Source organism: Stegodyphus dumicola, chromosome 9 (genome assembly GCF_044657685.1).
Source record: "Stegodyphus dumicola isolate Sdum_Otavi_A_Nest chromosome 9, ASM4465768v1".
Classification (NCBI taxonomy): Eukaryota; Metazoa; Arthropoda; class Arachnida; order Araneae; family Eresidae; genus Stegodyphus; species Stegodyphus dumicola.
This window is the reverse complement of record NC_140776.1, coordinates 114,288,378-114,310,494: the sequence shown is the minus strand read 5'-3', so window position 1 is coordinate 114,310,494 and position 22,117 is coordinate 114,288,378. Positions and strand designations below refer to the sequence as shown.

General features: G+C 32.4%; 1 protein-coding gene and 1 long non-coding RNA gene across 3 annotated transcripts in view; one reads left to right on the top strand and one right to left on the bottom strand.

Annotated features, from left to right (window-relative positions):
• Positions 1 to 9,057, bottom strand: part of LOC146995459 (serine/arginine-rich splicing factor 3-like) — a 28,801-nt gene extending 19,744 nt beyond the window's left edge. The window contains exons 1-2 of one of the 2 annotated variants that reach the window (XM_085823949.1): positions 8,901 to 9,057; positions 1,935 to 2,343 (exon numbers count right to left, since the gene is read on the bottom strand). In XM_085823949.1, coding sequence (XP_085680075.1) covers positions 1,935 to 2,335 — 401 coding nt within the window. In that variant the 5' untranslated portion in view covers positions 2,336 to 2,343; positions 8,901 to 9,057. Of the gene's footprint in view, positions 1 to 1,934; positions 2,344 to 8,479; positions 8,619 to 8,900 lie in introns of those variants that run through there. The other variant, XM_085823950.1, reaches the window with a different exon arrangement.
• Positions 9,058 to 10,452: 1,395 nt separating this feature from the next.
• Positions 10,453 to 19,186, top strand: LOC118198350 (uncharacterized). Its single transcript, XR_015043068.1, has 3 exons — positions 10,453 to 10,859; positions 18,553 to 18,595; positions 18,885 to 19,186. It is a non-coding gene; the product is annotated as an uncharacterized LOC118198350 (long non-coding RNA).
• The last annotated feature ends 2,931 nt before the right edge of the window (positions 19,187 to 22,117 follow it).

Below are 22,117 nucleotides of genomic sequence, written 5' to 3'. Positions count from 1 at the left end.
TCGAAATATACATAATTATTCAAATTGGTAATAATTTTTATAAGTCCTAATTTAGCTTTATTATTGCTATATAGATATTTTTCATTATTTATAGATATATTTCGAAAACATTCTCCTCTAATTTCTTTCGTTAAGGCACAGTCCCAATTGTAATGTCCATTAGATGCTCCAGATGCATCCTGACCACATCGGCAATGAATATCTTTCCCATGAAACCTTTTTAGATATTCTGGAAATTGGCCATGTCCTGTTGTTTAAGAATAAGAAAGTCGGGAGAAATATATTGTAAATCAGGTTGGCTGGAGAGCGGTCGAAAATAGGGAGTCTCCCGCCTAAATCGGGAGAGTTGGCAACTCTGCATCACACTTCTAAAGTGCAGAATTGCCCATTTATTTGTTTGGCGCTTTTTACAAGAGTAAGAAGAATTGGATTTTTGTCAATTTTCTTTGACCTTTTTAAGTGAAAAATAGGTCGATATGTACATGGATAAAGTCAAGAGTGTGCGCAATGCCATTTTTGTGCAATTCTGGGATGATTTTTTAAGTGAAAATAGGTTGACGTGTACATGGATACCGTGTATATGCAATTCTTAAAAATGCGGCAAGCAGTGGGTGATTCTACACTTTCTCCCAATTTCGCACCTAATCTTCATCATGATTAAGCACTTTTGTACCATAAAAATTCTAGCATAAGCGTAATTCGGCTAGCAGATTGTTGGAAAAAATGTTGAGGGGGAAAAAAAAGAAAAAATCACGCTTTTACTTCGTGAAAACAAAATGGCGTCCAAAAAACTAGCAGGTTGCTGTAGCAGGGTCGGTCGCCAAAAAATCGCCAAGTTACCACATAATCTGAAGATTCACCACAGGTTGCGGCAAATGTCTACGCAGCAGTCACACAAAGTCAAGATATTCTGAGATGGTGGTGCTTAAGCCCTGAGCTGCCGCTCTACAACATCTCAAAATGTGCTTTATTAGGTTAAGATCCAACGAAATAGGTGGCCAGGACATTAACTGGGTTTTATCCTTATGCACCTCAAACCACCCCAACACAATTCGAGCCTTATGACACGAGAGGTTATCCTCTTCCATTTGGGAAGACACACCATATAAGGATTCAACTAATCCACAATTATGTTCATATGTGAGTAACAACAGACACTGTTGGATATGGTACTGTTCAGCAGATATCCCATTCGTGTGCCTCTGTTGAACAAGTGTCATTGTCAACTATGCCTACAGTGGTCCAGCTTTCATGCTCTATTCTACCACAACTAAGGATCTCAAAGAAGCCCATGAGAACATTCTCCAAAGCATAGTACCACAACCATCATTCTGTGCATGACATGTTGAACAAGGGGAAAAGCAACTGTTCGTCTGGAAGACCATATACTATGACATGACCATTATTAATGCGATGAACGAGAAATCATGATTTATTCGACCAGGTAACTGTCTTCCACTTATCCATGGTCCAGTTTTGATGTTCCCTGACCCACTGCAGGTATAGTTGACAATGACACTTGTTCAACAGAGGCACACGAATGGGATATCTGCTGAACAGTACCATATCCAACAGTGTCTGTTGTTACTCACAAAAGTAAGTGCAAAAATGATTCCTTACTTCCTCCACCAGCAGTTAAATGCCAGTCCCACTTAATCATATGTCCTCCTCGTCATCCAGACTTGTTCATTGAAAAATGTGGGGATGGTCATAATGTTTTGGCTCGTCAATGTAAATTTCTTAATACATGAAATTTAATTCATATGTATTTACAATAAAAATGAAGCTTTCATTATTACTGATAATGTTTGTGTTTTCCTAGTATGCCAGATTACTAAATATCAGTTAATCAGTATGCAAAATCTCAATTTTCTTTATATTTTTAACCACAATTTTAGTCTAGAAACTTAAATTAACAGACAAGTAAAACTTACCGTCCCATAGGAGATCTACTGCGATAACCAGATCCTCCTCTGTATCCACCATCACCGCCAAATGAACGATTTCCGCCACCAAATGAGCGGTTTCCGCCAACAAATCGGGAACCACCACTGCGGAATCCTCCACGGCCTCCTCGACGATCACCGCCACGCCTATTTCGATCTCCACGAGACAAATCAACTCGAATTTGTGATCCATTAATGGTAGCACCATTCATTTCCTGAATTGCATCATTTGCATCTTGGTCATCATCAAATTCAATGAAAGCAAATCCAGGTGGATTACGTGCAACCCAGACTTTATTCAGGGTTCCAAATTTAGTAAATTCACGTTCCAGATCTTCCTTCTGAATGTCAGCACCCAAACCACCCACAAAGACTGATGTTGGTTTCATTGTTGTTGCTGAAATCATATACAAAAATTACAAGTTTTAACAGAATTTCACTGTTGATATAAAAATTAGCATTCACTTTATTTTTCAAAAATGTCATAGACTGGAAATACGGATGAAATTCCAGTAATGTTTGATATGATAGGAAATAAAATAATTGGTGTGAAAAGATCAAAAATGGTTCACATAAAAATAGTAGGTCACAAAAGATCTCACTTCACTGTTGCACTTTCCTGCTTAATGGATAGTTCAAAATTAAATCCCATGGTTATTTTTAAAAGAAAGGCGTTGTTAAAATGCAATTTCTCAAATGGTGTTTTCATTCATGTTCACAAAAAAAGGAAGGATGGACAAAAACATGAAATTGTGTCTTTTAATCTGGGTCATGTTCAGATCTCATCCAATGCAGAATACAAAGAAATTATTGAAAGTGTTAATAAAGATATGACAGTTATTCCAGGCAGATTACCACTATTAGTTCAGCCTTTCAGATGTGCATATCAATAATTTTTCAAAGAAATTTTTAAAAGACAGTGGAACATGTGCATGTTAGAAGGTGAAAAAATATTTACAAAAGGAGGCTAAATGTGTCGTGCCAGTTTAGAAATAGTGCGTGTGTGAATAATAAAAGCATGGAATGACATTAAACTCAATATAATTCAAAAGCCATTTAAAATGTGCAGCATACCTAACAATCTAGACTGAACAGAAGATGATTATCTATTTACATACTGTAGTATACAGATATGTATTGTGTATGTTATTAACTTTATCCAACTGTAAATTCACCTTGAAAAAGTAAATGGTGCCTGCAGTCTAACAGATATTCTAGAATGTGCTCTTAAGGACAAAAAGGATGGAAACCCTGGTCTAGAGGTTTAACCCCTTTCAGTACGGGCGTCCCATATACGCAATTCCTAAGAACGTCTCATACAGCTGGGCGTCCCATCCACGCATCGCTAGAGATGGCATTCAGAGGACGGGTGATGCCTATGGGCATTTTAAGCTTGAACGTTTTTCTGAAGTCCACTAGATGGCATCCTATACCCATTACTTTTGAAATGAACACAGTTTTAAGTTCCTGACCTTGAGTTTGATATATTCTGCTTGGTATTTTACTCATCAGCTCTTGCGAGGCTGGGAGGAGGGAAAACGTAAACAGAGGTGAGCTCTTTAAATCGCTGCGTGCTAATGAAAACATTCGCGTGTCTGATTTATATCCAATTCCTTTTTTTATTCTATTTTTTCCTTTACTATATATGGTCTTTTAGGGTTAGTATGTGGAGTACTGTTATGTTTTGCATTGCCCTTCAGATATATTTCCGTTTCTATTCTTTTTATTTCGGAAATCCTCACCTCCAGTCTATTATAGCGGAAAGACGCTATTTATCAGAGGAAGAATACCCTCATATGATCAATGAACCATTTAATTAATGCAAATGATACTTTTTTTAAGAGTTAGAAAGTGATACTTCTCCGTACTTCGAGATTTACCACAGTCTTCATTTTAAATTTTGTTACTTCTTACTGTAAATAGTTTTTATTGTGTTGTTTTATTAATTTAAAACTTTATTGATCGATTTTATCAATTAAAACTTTGGAATAATTTGAGTAGCGCTTCCAAAAATTATTTTACAAGACAAGCAATTTTTTAAGTATATTTTCATGTAAAATAAAGAAAATAACATTATTAAGTGCTAATTTTAACATATATAAGAGCTCAAGTAATAATCTAAAAGAATGCAAAAAATTACGATGCTAGAAGCGAAACCGTATTTTTTTTTATCTTTTTTCATAAAATCAGGCTTAGTGATGCAAAACCTCCGTCCTGTACAGTGACTGCCTTCGATTCCTTTCCATCCCGCACGAGCGTCTTAAACAAAGGTGCGCCGTCGTGAAAAGGTTAATAAATAAGCAGGTAGATTTTATGTCAAATGGCATAGATTAAAATTAAAAGTAATATCAAAATCAGCATGATTCATAACAGAAGACTGACTGTTGCCACCACTGCTGTTTGTCTAGACAGAGACTTGCTGATCATAGCAAACCTGAAAACCTGATGTAGGCACAGTTGACAAGTTTTAGTTGTGCTGTGTCTGTTTGTGCAATTAGCATCGTAGCTTGGTGTACAATTCCTGGTGTTGTAACCTAGTTAATATACATTAAGGTTCCAATAAGCCACAAGAAGTGTTGTTTTGTATTATCTTAAGTCTCACTAGATGCAAAAAATAAGTTTTATGTTAAAATTTTATATTTTGCTTCAATATGCAGACATAACTTTTAAGGGTGAGCAATAAGTTTCAAATAATTAAATTAGATACCCTTAGTCATTATAGATTTCCACGGCCACTATTTAATTTTACTTATTTTTTTTAATATTTATTAAAAAAGCACTATTAAAATCACAATCGCCTACCAAAATGTCGCCAAACTACCCGTTACCATATTCCAAAGATTAGACGATATTTCTAATACTTTTTGCTTCTCGAAATTTCTGGAAGGCAGGCAATGTATGGTTACAGAGCATCTAAAATCAATTACAGTTACTCAACTGCAATACCTATTACAGTGATACAGGGACAAAACCAAAATGTTGTACAGTTTGGTGACTTTCTGCGATTTCTTGCCCTATTTGGTAACAAAAATTAGTTGCCAAAACCATTGCCCGCTTTGCAATATCTTGCCAAATGAGCGAGAAAACCATTTACTTAAGACTTGCCCCTGTACGCTCCGAAAAGCTTTGCTTCTTCAGATTTTCACATTACATAATACAGTCAAAAGTCGTTAATCCGGATTCCGGATTATAGATCATCATTTTAAATCTCGTAAGATGGCATGCAGAAATTCTAAAATTAAAAATATGAAACCGTAATTTATGAAATAAAGAACAATTATGATCTAAAGGGTATCAAAATTTACAAAAAAAAAAAAAAAAAAAAAAAAGCTTAATATTTATTTGTTTACTTTATTAAACATTTCTTTCAATGTAAGTTGTTTAAGTTGCTTCATTTTATGTGATAATACTTTCTCTTTAATTCTATAAGCAGACATAATTTCTTGTTCAGTTACAAAGTTCCGCTGTTCAAGTCCCATTAATTGCTGTGCCGAGAATACCGACTAACTTGTCAATCAAAATTTTTTCATTTTCACTAACCTCTCTGTCACATTCTTCATGTCTTTATCCATTTTTTGCAGCAATTCCACTTTTTGTTTGTTGGACATCGTAACATACTTTCGTTTTGTAGATCCTTTGGAAGTTCCAGCATCGGAAATTCTATTTGACATGATCGAAAGTTCAAGCTTACTTTTATGAAATTGTTCTTACAGTCTGCAAAAAATAATAAGCCGGATCCAATTCGAAGATTAAGGAACAACGCAATCATCAACATTAACTGAAATAGATAATTAGATAATTTTAGCTTACACCGTCCGTTATACATTAAACGCACGCGAAAACGTATTCTGCGCTTGCGCACACACATATGCGCAGTCGTAAAGGTCTTACGCGCACGCATGAACGCCTATGCGCATGTGTCATCGTGCCGCATGCGCAGAAAGTTTTTAGCTTTGAGGTCCGGATTATGGGTGTCCGAATTAACAACTTTTGACTGTATCATACACAATCGTGTCGCAACTCCATACCATTTTGCTATAAATCGAGGAATAGCATCTGCCTCCATCTTTTGCAGAATTTGCACTTTTTGCGTTACCGTCAATGCAACGTGTTTACATTTTTCAATGTTGCAAGCAGTAAAATCATGAGTTCGTTTCTTATCTGTCATTGTATTAAAAAAGGCTGAAATTTAAAATATTCTTATTTTATCCACAAAATATCAGAATGAAAAAACTTGTGCAATTCTGGGATGTTTTTTTAAGTGAAAATAGGTTTTAAGGTTACCGTGTATGTGCGATTCCGAAAAACGCGCCAAGGAGTTTGCGATTCTGCACTTTCTCCCAATTTTGCAGTTAACCTTTAACTACTGTGACTTAAATTGTCGCATAACTGCTGTGAGCGGTCTCTCAGACCGCTTCTGCTAAAAACAAAATAAGATATTGTTTTACTTTTCTTATTTGAATAAATGTTATTTAATTTCATATATTTAACTTTTTTCATGAAGATATAAAGCAATTTTAATACTTAAATCTGTTCATTAGAATAAAATATATACTATGATAATAATTCCTTCGCTTACGTATCTGGATGGAAGAAGTAAATTTTAAAATTCAACATTTTTATTTTACATTAAAATTTACGATAAGAATGCTTTAATAAGAATTTAGAAAATTAATTTTTATTTTAAAAATTATAATTCGAGCCGCATTTTATACATACTTTTCTACTGCATTGTAGACACACTGGTTTTTTGCATTCTATACATTTGTAAGCCGTTTTCCTTTTTTTTTTTTTTTTGGCTCGGTGAACAAATATAGCAAGTTCTTTTTTTATCTAATTTATCGTCTTCGATCACAATATTTCCTTCATCATCATTTATTCCGAAAACTCGTTTTTTAGTTAAAAATGATGAAGTTATCCTCCGTTTTACATGAGTCTGCACCAACTGAATTGCTAATGAAATCTTTTCGTTTCATTTTCGGAGCCAATGGGATAAGATTCAAATAATACGAATGCATTTATTATACATATAGCCTGAAGAATATTGACTTATTGAAGTTTCTGACGAATACTGCCATAGGCCAACGTCGGGTTCTACGAGCAGTTGTACAGATTGAACGAAGAATAACATTGTGGCTACGAGTTCAAACACCCTTGTTGTGCACTGAATAGAATATTTGAATTCATTTTTTCCAATAAAAAAATCTCTTGCAGAAGGAGAACATATATTTTATTTTCATCGGCAGATATTTCTGAATTTGTGTCGTGGTCGCTCTCAATAATTTCATCATGGGAACTTTCATCAGAGAACTCTAAATTAGATCAATTTCGAACTATTTATTAAAATTGGTCTTGGGTAAGATATATAGAACGTTTCCTGCACGCATTTGAAGCAATTTCAAGAATATTTATAAAAAAGTGAAATACGTAACAACAACGAAAATTGAACTTTATCGGCCTAAATCTGAATTGTATCTGCTGTGATCGGTCCCACAGACCGCTGAGGGGGAATACTTTTTAAAAAATAAAAGAAGAAATAGAGCTAGCCAAACGCAACTTGGTATGTGACCTTAGACAACTGTTTTAGGAAGGTACTAAGAATGGCAGTACCCATTAATTATTCTAAGAGGTGGAAGCATTTAATGGAAAATGTCGTGTGGCAATTAAAGGATAATATTCGTCATGATTAAGCATTTTTGTTCCATAAAATTTCTAGCATAAACGTAATTGGGCTAGCAGATTGTTCAAAAAAATGTTGAGTAAATAAAAAAAAGAAACCTGTCTTTACTTCGTGAAGACAAAATGGCGCCGAAAAAAAAAGTGGATGGTTGCTGTAACAGGGTTGGTCGCCAAAAAATCGCCAAGTTACCATAATCCAAAGATTAACCGAAATTTCACCTGTATGTTTATAAATCTCTTTCCAATATCCTACTAATTATGCTATGCTCTGAATTTTTTTCAAGTGTATTTTTAAATATTTTCCCAAGGAACAGTAACTGAAAGAAAAACATCTCCAAATTATAACTTCCATACTAAACACAAGGCATAATAAACTATACAGAAAAATTGGGTAAACTGCAGAATCACCCACTTTTTTACAAGAGTAAGAAGAATTGGATTTTTGTCAATTTTCTTTGACTTTTTAAGTGAAAATAAGTGGATGTGTAGATGGATAAAGGGAGTGCGCAATGTCATTTTTGTGTTATTCTGGGAGTGAAAATATGTTGAAATCTTGTAAAATTACACACTTTTCAAGTGATTAACATTTGAAAGAAAATCAAGTCATATACATATTTTGCAAACATTTGAAAGAAAATCAAGTCATATACATATTTTGCAAACATTTGAAAGAAAATCAAGTCATATACATATTTTGCAAACATTTGAAAGAAAATCAAGTCATATACATATTTTACAAAGATAAAATATTTTTTTCCCACCAAAATAAAATGTAACTAAGCAGAAAAATCTTCTTAAATAAAACACCTCCACTAAACCCCTAAACTTAATTTACATAATATTTTTCTACTTACCAATCTGGCTGAAAACACAAGAATATAAAATAATGCTAAGCTAACCACAACACTTTTTTTTAACCTTTTTACAATATACAATAATACCGCTTTTAATCAATTAATTAAACTATCGAATTCGGCGAGAAATAAAGCTTCAACAATATTCATTTCAATGGCTTCCAAAAAACTTCGGCAATATTAATATTAAATACTAAAATAGATTATGATGAACAACGATTTAACTTCAAAAAATATTCAGACGCAAAACAATTCTCGATAGTTCTAGATTATTCCAGCAAACGATCGATTGCGGTCTCAAACTGACAGCTCAGGAATTTCAAACAATTAATAACAAATAGACGTTCATTTTGTCTTAAAATAACTATAAAGTCTCAAAATAAATATTTTCATTCAAAAGAAAGCTTCAAATATTACATACTTTTTAAGTTTTTTCACCTCTACCGGTTTCGTTTAACGACTCTCAAATTCGGGAAAAGGTAGAAGGACCGTTGCCAGACAAATTTTTCGGGAACAAGAAAGCGTCTCTGCAGTATTTCACTTCTCTTCCCAACCTCAAGGAGAAGGAGGGAAGGTTCAACTCAAACGGTGAAGCTTCGCGGCCATATTTCTGTTATCGCTGTGATTTGTGCAAGGAAGTCTGTAATTGCAATATTTTTTTTTCTTTTCTTTTTGAAGCATGTCAGCTTGTGTTGTGTATGGATGCACAGATTTTCGAAAAAGATTCCTGGGTTTACTTTTCACGCGTAAGTATTGATTTTCCTTTTTTTATGTAATTTGATAACTATGGTAAAAAATATCATGTTTTCTTTCCAGATGTAAAAAAAGGGACTTAATAATAATGAAAATATGTTAAATACATTTTAATGTTTCTGTTTATACCTGGTATTTTTGTTCCTTAACATACAATGATGTATGCTAGGATTTAAACTGTATAATTTGAACGTTTTAAGTAATTCATTTGATAATTTTCATGAAAAGTAAAACACCAATTGTTATTATTTTTATGAATTTTAAAGGTGTTAAATAAAATAATGCTTTTCTTTATGTATTAATTATTATTCATTTTAAAGTTTTTTGAATTGTTAAGAATATAATTTGTGCATTTGATCAAGATAAACTAACTTTTCTGTTGTTAAAAATGTTTTTGCATAAATTTACAAATTTGTGGGCAGTATAGCGATAAAAGTAAGTAAAATATTTACACAGCTGAACATGTGGAAAGATGTATCCAAAAATATAGGTATATTTCTCTAATTTAGCTTAATTCAAGGCAATTTCTTTGAGATTCATAAATATGAAACGCGCATAAACTGAAATCACTGAATTCACATAAATCTGTTTTATTTTATTAATATTTATTTTCTTGTTGTTATAAGGTTGTTAGTTGTGAAAAGAATCTAAAACTCATTTAAAAAAAAAATGCAACCTGTGACTATTTTTTTAGATTACTGTGACTAATTGTGATTAGATTAGATACTGTGACCTGTGACTAATTTTTAGATTAATAGCAGATATCTGCTATTAATTTCGGGTTAAATATATTTTAAATGATTCTTTAATAAATTACAATATTGTGAATAAATCAGAAATATCACTTCTTAAAGGAAAAACTGAAAAGTACACCCAACAGGTTGCTAATAAAACCTAAACAAATTCTATTTTTAAAGGCTTTAATGTTATGCACATGAATTTAGATTTCGAACTATTTCTTAATGATTTTCTGTACGTAGTAAATTACGGATATCATCTTTATAACTTTGAAACAAAAAAACTAACAATAGCGAAGTATTTCATTATAAATTTTATATATTTTTAGTGGAAAATTCATGCACGGAACAGCTTAAAAACACGTACGTTTCACTGCCGTAATGCAATGTTTTTTGAAGTTACAAACATGGACGCCGCTTGTTCGGTGGAGTTTCATTCCCCGATAGTGGAGGAAACTGCGAACCCTCCCTCCTTATATTCTAGCCTCCTTGCCCAGCCTAGGCCCACCAGCGGCCGAGCGGTAAAGACGCTGAACACTGGTAGTTCGGTCCGAGGTTCGAATCCCGCGAACGGGCTGGCTGCATGGGCGTTTTCGTGGTTTTCCCCATGTGTAACGTGTATACGAGCCAGTTTCCCTTGGAAAGTCCTCCACGAAAGGCATCCCTCCCTTTAGGCAGATAGCCCTCGTGTGCTTTGCCAAAAACTGAATAATCCAATAATCCAATCCTTGCCCAGCCTAGTAACGGGCGGCTAAAACCCGTCGGGAACTGGAGAAATTCAACCAATCAGGGAGGACCATTGCGCCAGGAACTTTTGGCTTCATTTTACGATCGCCAAACGCAATTTTTGTTCAAAACTAGCATACAAGAAAGCACTTGTTAATGTTATGGTAATTTGTTTGTACTTCTTTGGGTAGAAGTAGTTTATTTGTTTTGGTTATTTTGTGGTACGCTGATATGATTTCATATATAATTTATTGTAGGGGCGATAAGTGAAGTATGTAACTCTTAATTTCGAAAACAAATACAACTTTATATTCCACTCAATTTGCTATCTCGATACCCAATAACTTTTTGATACACTTTGAAATAAAGCGTAAATATAATAATTGATAAAAATTATTGTATATTTTTCCGTAGGCAAAACTATACTAACAAAAAGCTCCTAGTAAAATATAAAAAGTACAATGATTATTCAGAGAATCAATATATTAAAATGTTGATGTGGGATAACTCATAAAATAACCCAGTAAACCCATAATCAGGTAACCCAGTAACTCCCAAAAGAAAAAATAATTCAGAAATTAACATGAAACTTGTTTATGCATTATTCTTCATCTAAATAATTCTATTTCATTTCATTGTGTTATGTAAAAATAAAGATGTATTTTTTGAAGTTTTGCAACGTTAGCGTAATCAAGTAATTTGTATTCATAACAAGTCTGTGGAGCATTTTACACTTGTATGTGTTGCTATGTACATTATTTTCTTTTACTGTCAAGATTTTTCTGAATAATATGCCTAGTCTCCAGAGTTTGTAATTATATTTTAAGAAATCACACAGTCTTTAATCTGCAATTTTAATTCCATTTGCTTATGATTTCAGATGTCATGTATTAATCCCTAGCCGAAATTCTGTATAAGTTTTCTTGAAATCCAAAGCATTTTCTTTTTCTATATAAATAAAATATTCCAATAACAGCTACCACCATTGGATGCCTCTAATTTTTATTTTGTAAGGAGTAATAAATTTTATACTGTAGCCTACACATCTACTACCTATTGTCCTATAATTTGGTATCATTTCCGATTGTGGAATTATGGTGAGTTTTCATGATTCTGTATTCTTTCAGTAGAACTATAAATATCAAAAAATAAATTTGTTGTTTTTTGATAAATAAATTTTTTGTACTCATAAATCAGAATATGCATAAAAATATTACAATTGATAAGAGACTGTATGATTTTTTAAAAATGATTCTTGAGTTTTATACCAATAGTAGTAAATGAGAATGTTTCTTTATCTACTTAATTGATTATTACAAAGCATAAAAACAGTATCTTCTTGAGGGTAGAAGACTTTCATGAAGTACATTTAACAGAAAATGACTTTAGTTCATGTGACACACGAGAAATATCCCATGCAGCTAGCCTGTCCACTAGTGTTCAAACTACCAATGCTCCTTAGTCTTATCCACTTGTCTGCTTATAAATACTAATTACGAAAGATGGTAATAATTTTTCTCAGTGTGAAATCTTATCACAAAGAATAGGCTAAATAGATTTTACGGTACTCTTCTGTTATCGTTATTGGATTCAGAAATGTGTCTGCATGTATATATGTATGTGTATAATCACTTGCATATATATATACATTTCTGAATATGGTCCTGATAACAGTAAAGTACTGATTTTACATACATATTGTATATCAGATCTATATTTTAAGACGCCTAGACAAATTTTGAGATACTTTCAGCTCAGAATAATTGTTCAGTGGTTATCTTTCCACTGTGGAACTAATAGTGATGAAAAAGGTGATTTCCTCACCAGTAAAAAATAGAAACCTGATGAAAACATTAGCTTGGACTTTCTAAAGCTTTTGAATTTGGATGATTTGGATGACTGTTTTACTCCCACTTATTTTGGAAGAATTATCTAAAAATGCTAAAGAATCATAAGTACAATAATCTTGTGACCTAACATTTGGAAAATTAATGTGCATCTTGAAATGTATTATGTATCAAATTGTTTAAAAATGAAGTACTTCTGTTTTCATTATTTTAATATTATTCAAATAAAGGGGTCTGTTCTTGCCTAAAACTGTGTTAACCCTCTAAGTACTGAATTATTTGAAGATTTTTATGCCCATGGGATGGATTTAATTTGTCACTATATGGATTAATATGTAAAAGTAATACATTTTATTTGGAATATGCTTATATTGATGATATAAATATATTTTTGAAACAGCATTTTAGTTACAAAATATAAATAAATATATACATGAAACAAAATTGAAATCTTCGCCCAAGTAAGCAGATGACAACTCTCACTCATCAATTTGATGAGTACCGAAAGGGTTAAATATATTTATATATGTAGTAATTAAATGCATACATTATAATAATGCTATAGCAGTTGCTGAATGCATAATTTTTAATGTAGTATTTTAATCATGACAGATATTAAATCATAATTTGCCTTTAAATCTTTTTTTATAACTTTATCTCTTTAGTGTACACATAGATATGAGAATAAGAATAATTCTATACAGTGGCTCATACACTACTCTTGGTTTTTAAACTTTTATTTCTGTACGCATATAAGCAGTAAATAAAGAATATATAGCAATAAAAATAAAAGGTACTTTTCCGTTTCGCCGGCGCAAACCTCGCCATTTCCCTTTCTCCGGCGCAAATCTCGCCAAGCAGACTTTATTGGCGACAACACACAGTATACACATAAAAAAATGTTAACAAATGTTAATTCTAAGAATTTTTTTATTATTTTTTTATTTTGGAGGCATAAATATTTTAATATCGTTTAGAATTTTTTCAAATGGGTCTTTTGTGTCCTTTCGCCACATAAATTCGGCGAGGTAACTTTCCAGATGATGCCGAGCAGTTCCTCTGTGTTTCTTATTCCGCCATTTTGCCTTCCCCATAGTCTTTCAATTTTTTGCGTGTGCGTCAAAGTTTCCGGATCTACAAAATTGATTCTCTTTCCTCTTCCTAATATTTTTCAGTGCAATATTATTTCCATAAATCGGAATACATTGTAGTTCCTTTTTCGATGTTTTCATTTATTGCCTCTGATATAATACTCATGGATCAGTTTGGAACCATCACAAGGAAACATTCGTTTGTTTCACGACAAACTCCACCAAAGATCCACTGTTGTGGTAAAATCCGTCCCGTGTTGTTTTTGCGCTTCGTGAACATACTTTCATTCACTTCAACGATCATACCAGGTCCTCCTATTTTGCGTTGTTGACGTTTAACTAAAGAATCCACACAAACCTCTCGCATGTAGTTATTCCAATCCACAGCTGTTCCTTGACTGATTTCCAACTGCTTTTCACACCATTTAACTGAAGTTAATTCTTCGCTCCAACCATAAATGAATCTTAAACACTTCAAGAAACTCAATCTCGATGATTCAAACCATGTGCCTTTCCGTATACTTCTTTTACTGCGGCAAGTTAAAAGGTTGCAACGCCATTGAATTTCGTCTCCGAAATATAATTTCATTTCACGATTATTTTCACAAATAAGCAATGTTAGGCAAAACGCCTTTCGCTTGAAAGAATCTGACGGATTCTTCCTCTGTCCTGGGCAAATCCCGAATTTTCATTGGTTTTTCATCCATTTTTGACATATTTGTAAAAGACGTTAATTTAAGAATTTAAAGACGTTAAATTAGATTTACTATGCTTTCATGGTATAACCTCTTGATTCGCCGGTTAATATCACGTGATCCCAAACGATCTCATCTCACGTAAAATACGCTACAAAAATCTGATTCTCTCAGGAATTATCTACATTAATTTCAAGTTAAATCTCAGTATGGAATACGAGTTTAAATGCAAGAATTATTTCAATATTATAATTAAAAAAATTCTATGTAATTGTTTGCCAATATTGAAAAAAAAAAAAAAAAAAAAAAAAAAGTAAATCTGATAATAAATCTCAGCGACTTGTTTTGAAAAAGTGCCGCGAAAGGTTATCAGCGAAGATATTCGCTCTGGCATCAGTTCTACCATTTTCGGCGACTTTATCGCTTGCGCCGGCGAAATGGGAAATTGCGCCGGCCAAACGGAAAAGTACCAAATAAAATTATACATATAGCAATTATACAATTTCTAAACACATAATTTGTACACAGTAACTGAAATTATGCACTATGAATTACAGTTACATATGCATTTATATATGCATGCATACATACATCTTTGAATCTGGTCACAAAAACAAATGAGTACCAAATGAATTTATAGAGAAAACAATCCTAAGAAAAAAATAAATATGCAGCTACTGTTATAATATTTTTAAAAACATGGAATTAAAATTACACAATATAATGATCAATATAATACAGGTGCTTATATAGTAAATTTTAAACACCAATTTTTATATGTAATAAAAATTGCAAATTATTTGGTTTTAAAATTTTTTAGTCTTTCAGATCATTATGAAATCTGGCTATTATGCTGCTAAAATGCAAGCACAGAGCAGCAGAAATTTTAATTTTTCTACACCACAGGATGTATTATGATGATCTTATTCAAGGGCATAATTAAATGTTAATTGGAACATAAATCAATTTATACCACACTTGCTTTCACTTAAATGTCATATTTGTTCCTACACTATATCAAGAGAACAAATTTTTTTTAAAAAAAGGGGGAAATATAAGTATATATTAGGTGGAGACAATAGATCATTCCAGTTACTGGACTTCTGGATTTGAGATTTTGTACTATTAATATATATGATCATTTCCAAAATTAATGACAGGGTCACCTAAAAGTACTTTTTGGAAATCATAACTTTCACTGGTAGAAGGTTTAGCTAATTTTAAACATTTTTTGAACTTTGCTTTTTTACTGAGTAAAAACGTTTCTGTGGGACTATTTTTTTGTTACTTGGTTCTGAGGGAGAAACTATATCTTTAGCAATTAGTGTAGCATTTTCTTCATCTATTCGTAGAAGATTTTGAATTGCATTAACATGGCCTAATACACTTTTGTATACACAGGGTTGAATGTCTGTTTTGTTATTTAAATTAATTATTATTGAATTTAATTTATCTTTCAGAATTTCAATTTTATTTTCTTTAACTAAAATATTGTTATTTTTTTCAACTGTATTATCATTTACTGAAATAGCGCTTTCATTTACGTTTTCTTGAAAATTTGCCAATGGACCTGTGTGCAATACATTGGCACCAACACTTTTATTTTCAGAAATTAAAACAGCATGAATGTGTTTACACATGTTGTTTTGAATTGTATAATCTGGACATGAACAAGTAAATGTACTCACACATTCATTACATGACCTACAAAATATTACACATTTACAAGTACAATTGTGTTCTGAATTTTTTTTAATATAATACACTGTTTCAGATTGTGAGGACTTAATTTTCCAATTGTTGTCACTCAGTTTTACACAATTTAAACTCAATGGCATACCTTCTTTGTGTCTTTTTAAAGAAACTGACAATTTTTTGTCATCTTCCCTTTATGGTATTTTAATAACCGATCAAAATTTTTATCTTTTAAATAGCATATTAAGCTTTTTATAGAATTATCCACATGCTTACTTTTTTTCCCTTCCAAATATATATATTTTAAAATTTTGTGGAAGGCTTCTACATGCATATTGATGTTTATACGGGCATATTTCCTATAACAATAAGCCCACATTTCTGCCCGATTTGCATAATATTTTTTAAAACAGACATAAAATTCTTTTGTGTCGCTATCTTCTTCTAACTCAGTAAGAAATTCCATCAGCATAACAGTAAACCTAGTTTCATCTAATTCATATAAAATACTTTTTAATGCTTTATATACTTTATTTTTCTTTTCTTTATTACCAATGCTGTTCAAATGGCCTTGCCATGCCCTGTCTACATGCCAAGCACATAGTAATCTGCACATTGCTGCACCGAAGACACTTTCCCAAGCATTATAGGAAACTGGTGCATCATCAGACATGAAAATTTTACAATTAATGTCACCAACTTCAGAATGTACAATTTTAAAAAAAAATGACATTGTTTCAAAATTTACAGATGATGTAAAACAAAATACAACAGGGAATCCCTCTTCAAACTCATCAATCACAAGTAAAGTTACCAGCTCAAAATTATAATTTGTAAGCCCATGTGTAGAGTCAATACAAATTCTATCTCCACATCCAAATACCTTAAGCATATGTTTTTGTACAGGAGTCATGATTATCAGGAGAAAATCATTTTCATTCAGATGATCATGCTTCATTCCCTGTTCTTTATAAAACAAAACAACATTGTCTGCCTTTTCTTTCATGCCCTCAACCCATGACTTTACACTAAGAGCATCGTTTTCATTATGACACCTGCTTAATGTATTTGAAATCCCAAATTTATGCTTTATGTTACTCAAGTCTTTCCTTGAAATGAGGTTTCCTCTTTTCAGTTCTTCAGGTACTCTTATTTCTTGGAGAATTTTTGTTGAAGTCACCCCATGTAGAAGTTTGCCTAAAATACACACACATAAAAACGAAATTGGTTATTACTAAAGCACATAATTTATTTTTATTATTTAATTGTACATGTAAATTTCTAAACAAAAGATGTAATTCAATTTCTTAAAAATCTGCATAAATTTAAAAATTAATGTAAATCGTGATATTTTCTAATTAGACATATCCCCAATTTCAACATTTGGTAAAACTGCCACGTATCTGGTAATTTTCAGGTATATACACAACAGCCAAACCATGTAAGCATGTATTACATATATGAGTACATGTAGATTTGGACAAGTTATATTTAATCGTCATTTAATCCGCGATTCAATTTACCTATAGGTGGCGCTCTCACACATTAGTGTGGCAGATAAAAACCGGTATTTTGATTTGTGATCTGACTTTGTACATTCAAAAATGAATTTGCTTAGCTTTTCCGAAATGTTTAATTTTGTTCAAGGAGGCGTAAATTCTCGCTGTATTACCAAAGTAGAGAGAATTTTAAAAAGCAGATCATTTGGTAATGCACGGAATTTTACTAGAAAAATCCAATGTACAAATTTGGCTTCCTATTTAAGGATAAGTTCTATTGCACCCTGATCGCAGGAAATTGAAGGACATTTCATTATTGAAAAAGGAGAAAGTAGCAAAAAGGAGAGGGTTTTGTTATTCTTAGCAATTTTTATATGTACCATAATTTTCTTAGTAAAAGTGCTGTAAAGTAAAACTTTTATTTTTATATGTGCCATGCTACAAATTTTCATTTAATCATTGCTAACATGAACTGAAACAGAATTTAAATTTCTGCAGGTAAAATATGCATGAAAACCTAATTGTATACGTATGTGTAATAATATTATTTAAGAGATCAATAAGCTATAATGATTTATACTTCAATACACAAATATGCATGTTTACTTTCGAAGAGCACACACATTTATATATACATATAATACATGAGAAAGAAATTTTGCATTTATATAGAAAATGAGAAAAAATGTAATCAGTTTTTTTAAATGCTTAGAACGCACTTTCATTTAACATCCAACTTTCTTTCTAAATCAAAATATGTGAATCCACTCCTTTCTTCGTTTTGCTATCTTGTTTGATATTTTTTGAGCCAAAAATGCGATGCAAGCATAACTCAGGTTCCTTGCAAGCTCATGAATTACACTGGGATACACAACAAAACGTGTGGTCTGTATTTCTAAGTTATACATAATGCCCACAACAATAAAAAATAAATGTTTAATTACTTTTCATCACAACACGCTTCGCAAACTACATAGTACTGTCAAACATAAATACCATTTTTTTTATGTTTCCACCTTTTATCCACTAGATGGCGTATCAGAGTGCTGGAACCACGGATTGTCTGTAAAAAGGTAACTATCAGGCCAATAAATATTTTTATTTTCTCAAATTTTAATTTTTAATATTTGCTATGAGATCTCTCTCACATCTGTTAATTTAGACAGATGATGAAATAGATTTTCTGTTCATACCACTAATAAAAATAACAAAATTATTCAGAAAGATGACGGGAGGCAAAATTTAAGTAAAGAAAATAAAAATCTTAAAAATTGAGTCTACATCACCATAAAAACAGTGTGGCATGCTAGCTATACAAAAGCACCTAATAGCCATCACTAATCCACCGTTTACTTATTTCAGATGCTGTTTCTAGTACTGCCATAAAATACAGTACTGGACAAAAAAGCAGTACAGCAAGATATCCTTCACAGATGACACCCAGAATTATAGGATAGCGGTTAATGTAAACGACAGTTCTGGATATTGACTTACCTGGTAAGAGACAGGAATGCATAACCATCTCACAAATATCCCTGATTATGATTACTTTTATAGGAGGTGCATCATGCTGCAAGCATATATGGAAAATCAGATACAGTAATTCATGAGTAGTATTGTAACCTCCTACACAGCTGTTAAAAAATAAAGATACTGGAATGGCCTATGCATGTATACATATGTAGAAAGGCCTACATATTCTCAAAATCTAAATCTGACTGAACACATATAAGATGCTGGAAATGTCTTGTGGTACGTATCAGAGTTGTAGCTAGGGTTTTCAGCATCCGGGGACAGCTGAAATTTCGTACCACCTTGGGTTTACCAAGAATTAAAGCATTTCATTCTAAAATTTTGTTATTTAAATTTGGCGTCCTCTGGATACTGCACCAGAGCATAGATGTTCCCCTCTAGCTATGCCATTGGTCTAAATCAGTCACGAAATGTTCAGCAGTTCAAGATGGTATTGATGGAGGAATGGGAAAGGATATCATAATAACTTATTGACAACAACATAACATTCTAAAGTGACAACATCCTTTACTGAATGTTACTTTATTGGTTTATTCTACATTTGGACATACAGCGTCTGTATACTAATATGGACCACTCACGTATGAAAGTACCATTCTTTTATTTATGTATCTTTCGTGCTTTATTGAAATATAATACAGTCAAACGTCGTTAATCCGGACTCGTCGGGACTTCGGCGATTCCGAATTATCGATTTTTCCGGATTATAGATCATCAGTTTAAATCTGGTAAGATGGCATGCAGAAATTACAAAATTAAAAATATGAAACCGTAATTTATGAAATAAAGAACAATTATGATCTAAAGGGTATCAAAATTTACAAAAAGAAAAAGCTTAATATTTATTTGTTTACTTTATTAAACATTTCCTTCAATGTAAGTTGCTTCGTTTCATGTGATAATACTTTCTCTTTAATTCTATTAAACAGACATAATTTCTTGTTTAGTTACAAAGTTCCGCTGTTCAAGTCCTATAATTGCTGTGTTGAGAATACCGACTAATTTGTCAATTGAAATGTTTTCGTTTTCAATAACCTCTCTGTCACTTTCTTCGCTATCGGAAGCGAATTATAATGACGAGGAACTTGATTTAAATCATATCAAAGATGGTGTACATTCAGATGAAATACTACATTCAGTAAGGTTTTATAAGCCAAATAAAATAAAAACATCTGCCCTGAAGATAAGGATAGTGCTGACAGATCAACTTCCAATTCATTGCGCGCTGCCTCGTTTCTGCCTCTCTCTAAAATCTCGCTTTCCTATAGCCCATTATGTCTCAAAATGACGCGATTTCATCACAAAACATAAAATTAAAAAAAAATTAGAATTCGAATTTCGAAAAAATCGCTTCGAGGTGCACTGGCTCTTGCCTAGATGCACCTATGTACCAAATTTCGTAGCCGTGGGTCTATTAGCTTACGTGCAGCGCTAACGAAAGAGACACACACAGACAGACTCTTTGTTTTATTATATGTAGAGATTTTATGCAAACGGTCAGAATAACAAGGTAACACCCAAGTTATAACCTACAAATAACATGACCAGCTGATCTTTTTTTTTTTTTTTTTTTTTTGCCCAATAATTATCCAAACTTTCTTGTAAAAATTGAAGCAGAAATCTCATCAATTCTTATTTATTAATAGGTGTGAAAATTTCCAAATTGCTTCTATATTACTTGGTTCTCATCAGAAAAAATTAGATGAGACTATGTGACCTAAATATTTAAATTTTGGCAACTTACTTAGTGCAACTTGAAGTTTCTATTTGTTAAATTTCAACCCATTTTGTCTGACAATTAGAAACACCATTATTAACTTTTTACAACAGACATCAAGAGTTTCACAATGCAATATGATACTGCCATAATATGGATAAATATCGGGCAAATACTTGAAAAGACTGTCCATTACCATTTAAAACACTTCAGGTGCACAAATGATAGTATTAAATTTTATAAGACGGCTATTATTATTTATGAAGCATATGAAGATACTTTCAACAGCAGATGGACATCAGCATCACCAGTATATGTTAAAACATTTATTGATGTTATGTGAAAGTAACATTAATAAATACTAATTCAGAAGTCAAACAACAAAAATCAGCGTTATATTTACAAAGTTTTCACAGGACTAGTTTCGATGGTTTTACCGAACCACCATCTTCAGCTGCAAAACCGCAAATGAACAAGATAGGAAATAATGATTAGATAAGATAAGAAAGCCTGGACAAGAATAAGCAAGTGGCACCATCTGTTGGTAAAACCAGAACTAAAACATAATTTCTTTAAAGGCCGAAGGCAAATTTGGATTGGAATTAGGATCGTTAACTAGAACAGAAAGATTTTTATGAATGTGAAATGCCTCTAGAAAATCCAGTTCTCCAATGGAAGATGTTTTTTGAATAATTTTGGCAGCAGAAAAACTGAAAGTGTGGTTTTCGGACCAACAATGTTGAGCAACAGAAGACTTCTGTGTTTCCTTTTTTCTAACATATGCCTCATGTTCCTTGACGCGAAATTTTAAGGCTCTCTTAGTTTGGCCAATGTAAATTAAACCACACTGGCAAGGAATCCTATAAATACCCCAGGAATTCATATCCGGAATGGGGTCCTTGAGTATGGAACTCGGAATTTTATTGATGGGAGAATAAACAACCCGAAAGTTAAATTTCTGCAAAATATGTGCAACTTTATAGCTAATTGATGGAAAGAAGGGAATGACAACAGAATTTTTATAATCTCCTAAAACAAGATTGTGCCTTTTAGTGTGTTGAGATGAGAATTTTTTAACTGCTTGATTAATAATGTTGGGTGGAAAGCCCCTGTCAATAGCTATTGCTTTTAAACACTTTAGTTCTTCATCAAGGGCTAGTTTGGAGGAGCAAACTTGAAGAGCATGGAAAACATAGGAATAAAATGAAGCTAACTTTTGTTTAGTCGGATGACATGATTTAAAGTGTGGTGGAAGGCAAACCGATGAAGGTTTACGGTAAACCATAGTACTGAAGTTGGATGTGTTACGTGTGACCAGAATGTCGAGAAACGGAAGAGAATTGCA